The sequence below is a fragment of the Montipora foliosa genome, chromosome 2 (genome assembly GCF_036669935.1).
Source record: "Montipora foliosa isolate CH-2021 chromosome 2, ASM3666993v2, whole genome shotgun sequence".
Lineage (NCBI taxonomy): Eukaryota > Metazoa > Cnidaria > Anthozoa > Scleractinia > Acroporidae > Montipora > Montipora foliosa.
The window spans coordinates 35907944-35912942 of NC_090870.1; the positions used below are offsets into that span (position 1 = coordinate 35907944).

Consider the following 4999-nt stretch of genomic DNA (forward strand, 5'->3'; position numbering starts at 1 on the left):
AAAACTCTGCATAGGCATTGTTTTCGATTTCTCTTGGGACATTTTCATGTCCCAGGAGAAATTGCACACAATGGTTATGCAAACGTTTTGGGGGGTGATAGAGCTGTATTATGTGATTGTGCAAGGAGTGAATAGCAAAATTGTGGCACTCCAAGAGCCTGCCGCTCTCAACCAGTCAACTGCTACGTCTCGGCAAAATATCATTTTACAATGACTGCAAAAATTCTCGCGCGCTCATTGGCTAATTTTTATTGTCAACAAGCGGACAGACCAGGACAGACCATTAACTATGGACAGACACATACATTTATAATTTATGCGATAACGGCGCGATATTGCTCGCGTCAGATTGAAGTTTCTCGCATCTTTGTCTCGCTGTCTTCTCGTGTTTTGACTTAATTTTGACCCCTCTGCCGTGACTTTTTGTTATTGATCATGAATTGCGTCGAAACATTGTCAAAGTAGTTTGCGGATCCACTCGGCTATCGCCTCGTGAATCCACAGCTATTTTGACAATGTTATGACGCAATTCATGATCAATAAAGGACAGACGCATGAAAAACTGACATCAATGTGTTAAATTTATGCTAATTAGGATTATCACATTCTTTAGTTCATGTCTTATTTTCAACCGAATTTGTAGAAAGGATTCTAAGTTATTCATTTTAAGCTGAAAATCTCTTTACAAATTTCTGGTATTTCAAGTTCATGGGGCGTAATCTTTGGTTTCAAACTTCATGACACGAATTCATGACACGTCCAAGTGCAACATAATAACATACCTCCCTAGAGAGTTTTCTTGTGTCATTTCCTTTTCATCGGCATTTAAATGACTTTTTTTGTTTCCAATAACATTAAGCAGCAGACCTAGTGAAACGTTGAACGACACCGCGGTTGGTTGGAGTAAATAACCTATAACCCCAGGTATGTCTCATGAAACTTGGTTAATAAGACTCATTCATTGCTTCAGTTTTGGAGATATTTTAGCGGGAATTCGTTTTGAAAGTTTAAGAAAATATGATTTTATTGGCTTCATGTCGCATATGTTTGATAAAAAAATATGATTTTGATACAGTTTCTTTGAATATTAACCCGGTTTTTGGTGAAGGGCGCGAAAGAAAAGTCTAGTGTTTCGAAGACCTTCTTTCTCCTAATCTTCATAAGTATGTAGCCATGATTAGACAATTCAGTTAGTTTGTTCTTCATTTTTCCCTAAGCGCAGCAGAGAAGTGACTTGGAGTTGCGGCACAGATGGCTTCACCGGTGGAAGGCGTATCATACAAAAAAATATCAGAGGAAAACGAAAATCTCTCTATCTCACACAAAGGAGGTAAAACGTTTGTTGTGGAAACTAAATTGATTTAAAGTTATCAGGGTGAGGGCACTCGTGTTTTTTTTAAAATTCTTGTTCAGCTGAGTTCATAGAGGCATAATAGAGGTAACTGCTGTTAACGAATATGACGTTTTAATGATAAGTCACGGTGAACTCCACAACTTATTGAATCAAGTTGGGACAAAGCCTAACTTAGAAACAAAAGCCTATGATTTTCATTAGCACACAATGGCTTTCAATCAATCACAACTCAATTATGTTCAGACATCACCACAGCTTCACTAATCCGGTTTATTATCACATTTTAGTGGACTTCGAAAAAGGGCAGCTAGGCTTGTGTGACAAGGTAGATACTTCCGGCATGTTTTTCCCAGACTTACCGTTTGCACCCGCGTGGTGAACATAAATTGATTTAGTGGCGTCTGTCCTTTCGTTGATCACGATTCAGGGGCTTGTTAAAGTAAGAAAGTTCAGTATTACTGATTATGAAAAGCGATCACTGTACGTGGCGACACGAAGTCTCTGCATTCGAATTACCGAGATCGATCATCAGACTTTCTCAAAGTCCGTTTTGGGTTTTGGTTTGATCCGCCGTCGGGCTCTATCGCTCGCTCCCTCGCCCCAGTAAAAATTGGAGTGGAGATCATGAACCCAAACAACTCGATTGATCGAGTTCCGATACGAGGAGCGTAGGACCTTGTAGAGTTGTCTATTAAGTCGCTTTTTGCCTACTTCCTTCAATTATATACCAAGCGTAATTGATTCAGTTTAACGTATTTAAGACCAGCTTTTTCTGAACTTCTCTCTTTCTCTCTAGAAAGATTAAGGAGGTCAGGCTCATCACAATTCGTAATTGTATGCCGAAGGAAGCTGTATGCTGGTGTTTATTTCCCACTGGTCTGGTCTGACTTTCCAACCAATAAAAAAAAAGCTAAATTACCTTCCCTGGGTTAGTGTATTCGGTATGGATAACACTTAAACTCATTGGTGATGAAGTGTTGAGTAGTCTGTGCGTCGCCGTCGAAGGCTAGGTTGTTGCATTCCGTTGTGTCCATGCTTCAAGGGCTTTAGAGAAACGTCATTTCTCCTCCGATCCCCTGACTGACAAGCTGTAAAGTTTCGTTAAAGTACTATGTAAATAGGCTACCCTCTAGGTACTTGAGGTTCACTTTTTGTCGACACGAGTGGCGAAGCTCATTTCACCAATTGTTTTGATTTTACAAAGAAATTAATATTTCGTTGCTCATTGTGAACGAGGTGGTTTTCGAACAAGGTGACGGATTGCACCTCACTATCACGGCGAGAGAGCAAATGTTCGACTTTCCATTGTTCAACTTAAAAATAACGCACTGATGGTCTTAAACACCCCCGTGAAAATCATCTGGTTGTCTTCCAAGGTCCACGTTTATCAAAATATCCTCCCTGTTGAGCGAAATGTTTCAACCGCAGTTGGTAACATCCGGCTAAGTTATCAGAGAGCTGGCAGGCGTGAGAAAAAAAATGGCATTTCTTCTTTGCACCATAGTGATGCTCGGGTTAAACGATCAATGGATCCATAGCCTACTAACTACGATAGAACGAATCATTTCGTCTAAGAACAATTCACCCGATAATCAAACAGTTTTAATCTTTAAACTGTAGCTGTAATACACCATTAATATTTCTCGAGGGTTGACCATGGCTCGATAAACAGCATCCGTCTCTATTGTAATCTTAGCTGGAAGATGAGGTTTATGATGGGACAAAGGTCACCTTGCCCTGTTTTCATTCACCTATACCTGGTAATTAGCACTTCGTAAATTGATCGCGTGGACTTCGATCGTTACAAACGAAAACTACGGGAAAGGAGGAAAAGTTAAATAAGTAATAAATCTCGTGACATACTGCAGAAATCCTATGACCAAAATCTGACCGGAGCGAGGGGAAAATCTTGCTCAGTTGGACTTGGAAGGACTTGGCATGCGCGAAATATCAAATCATCACTGAGACTGTTGTCTAGTTTCGTCTAACGTCTAGAGACCCCAGAAAAGTTTATAATTTTTTTAAATTATTACTTTTACCTCATATTTTTCACGTCTCAAATAGCAGACAATACAGCGTGTTGTGGTACAATGGTGGAAAGTTCGAAAGTCTTTGTACCAGCTTAATTTAGCAAACCAGACTATTTTATGAAAAATAGAATAATGGTGGCCCCTTTTCACTGTTTTTGTATCGACGAAACCAATGCAAAATTTCAATGTAAGCCAGTTGGAAGACAGATGGCTAGAAGGCAGGACCACCGCATGAATCGTCGACCAATTGTCGCATTCAAAGACGTTGGCTGCTGCCAGACAGAGTTAAGAAAGGGTTACGTCTTTACCTCTTAATAAGCCAGTTCCTTGTGTAGTAGTGTGAAGAGAACTATGACTGACGCCAGAAATACGATTACAAACACACACACACAAATACTAGTGGTAGACGTGTTGAGAAATAGTTTCTGGTTTACAAAAAAAATCCGATTCTGTTGGGAGATGGAAATTTAACAAATTCAATTGAGATAAAAAGAGAGCTTTTCACCATGTCAAGACTGAGCGATGTGGTACTTGGACCAAGCTACAAGGATTTAAACAATGTGGTCGAAGTTCTCCCATTTAAAGAAAAGGCCACTTTAGTGTATCTTGTTAATCGGCCTTGTAAGAAAGGCAAACATTACGTAACTAGAGAGGCACGTACCCTTCATAACGCCCACGTGTTGGATTCATGGTGAGAGAGGCTGACATTTCATACTTTGTCTGGGTTCGCTCACATTTGCATCTGTTGCTTCTGTCGGTTTAACTCAGCGCGCTTTTGTATCAAGGATTTACTTATTACCTTCCGTCGTACACTTTATCGACGAGCAAAGGGAAATGTGACCAGCTGTTATGAAAGTTAACCGTTATCCAAGCTTTTCACTTAGCCCGCGCACAGCGACCCTCTTTAGGGGAAGGGCTGGTGTCAAACGGGTATTATCCATTCAGTGAATAAAGGATTTCACTAAATTATTAATAACCAATGAATCATCCTCCAGTCCGGAGTTCAGTCGATTGTGCAATGTATTGTAACCTGTGGCCCATTGTGAATTGTCTGAACAACTGGATTTTAAGTCGACTGCCATTTGCTTGATAAGCAGTACATCGAGTTTGCTTTTCAGTAGAACTTGCTATTCGTATAAGATGCTGAGTACGCTCTCGACTAAGCCGGAAGGTGAGTGCAGAACATCTCAGAAATTCTCTCACGACAAAAAACATATGCGAATATTCATGTAGTCAGAGTTCTTCCAAAGTGCTTGTTCCATTTAAGAGTTCATGTCGTCTACTCTTCATTTTAGCCAGTGAACATTTGTTACGCTATTGGTAGACTCTTTATCTTTTTTAGAGGGTCTGAATGGGGGGGTCCACATGTCGGTTGTCGGTTAAAATTTTATTACTTTGTCCGTTGTCGGTAAATCCCAGTTAATCTTTTTGTCGCCAGTCGGTAATTCTTCCCTCGTTTTGTCGGTAGTCAGTAATATTTTCTAGCCCTTTGTCGCTAGTCGGTTAACCCCATTCACACCCTCTTTTTAGCACAATACTTACGTGACAACATCCTTAAAAATTCAATGTTTTTCACTATCGTTATGAATTATTCAGCTATTATCATCCCCACGGC

The 4999-nt window shown here is 40.1% G+C and overlaps 1 protein-coding gene across 4 annotated transcripts in view; it reads left to right on the forward strand.

Annotated features, from left to right (window-relative positions):
* Positions 1-724: 724 nt before the first annotated feature.
* LOC137992957 (long-chain-fatty-acid--CoA ligase ACSBG2-like) overlaps positions 725-4999 on the forward strand; it is a 47327-nt gene continuing 43052 nt past the window's right edge. The window contains exons 1-2 of one of the 4 annotated variants that reach the window (XM_068838561.1): positions 725-924; positions 1223-1330. In XM_068838561.1, coding sequence (XP_068694662.1) covers positions 1252-1330 — 79 coding nt within the window. In that variant the 5' untranslated portion in view covers positions 725-924; positions 1223-1251. Of the gene's footprint in view, positions 925-1217; positions 1331-4382; positions 4556-4999 lie in introns of those variants that run through there. The other 3 variants (XM_068838562.1, XM_068838564.1, XM_068838563.1) reach the window with 3 other exon arrangements.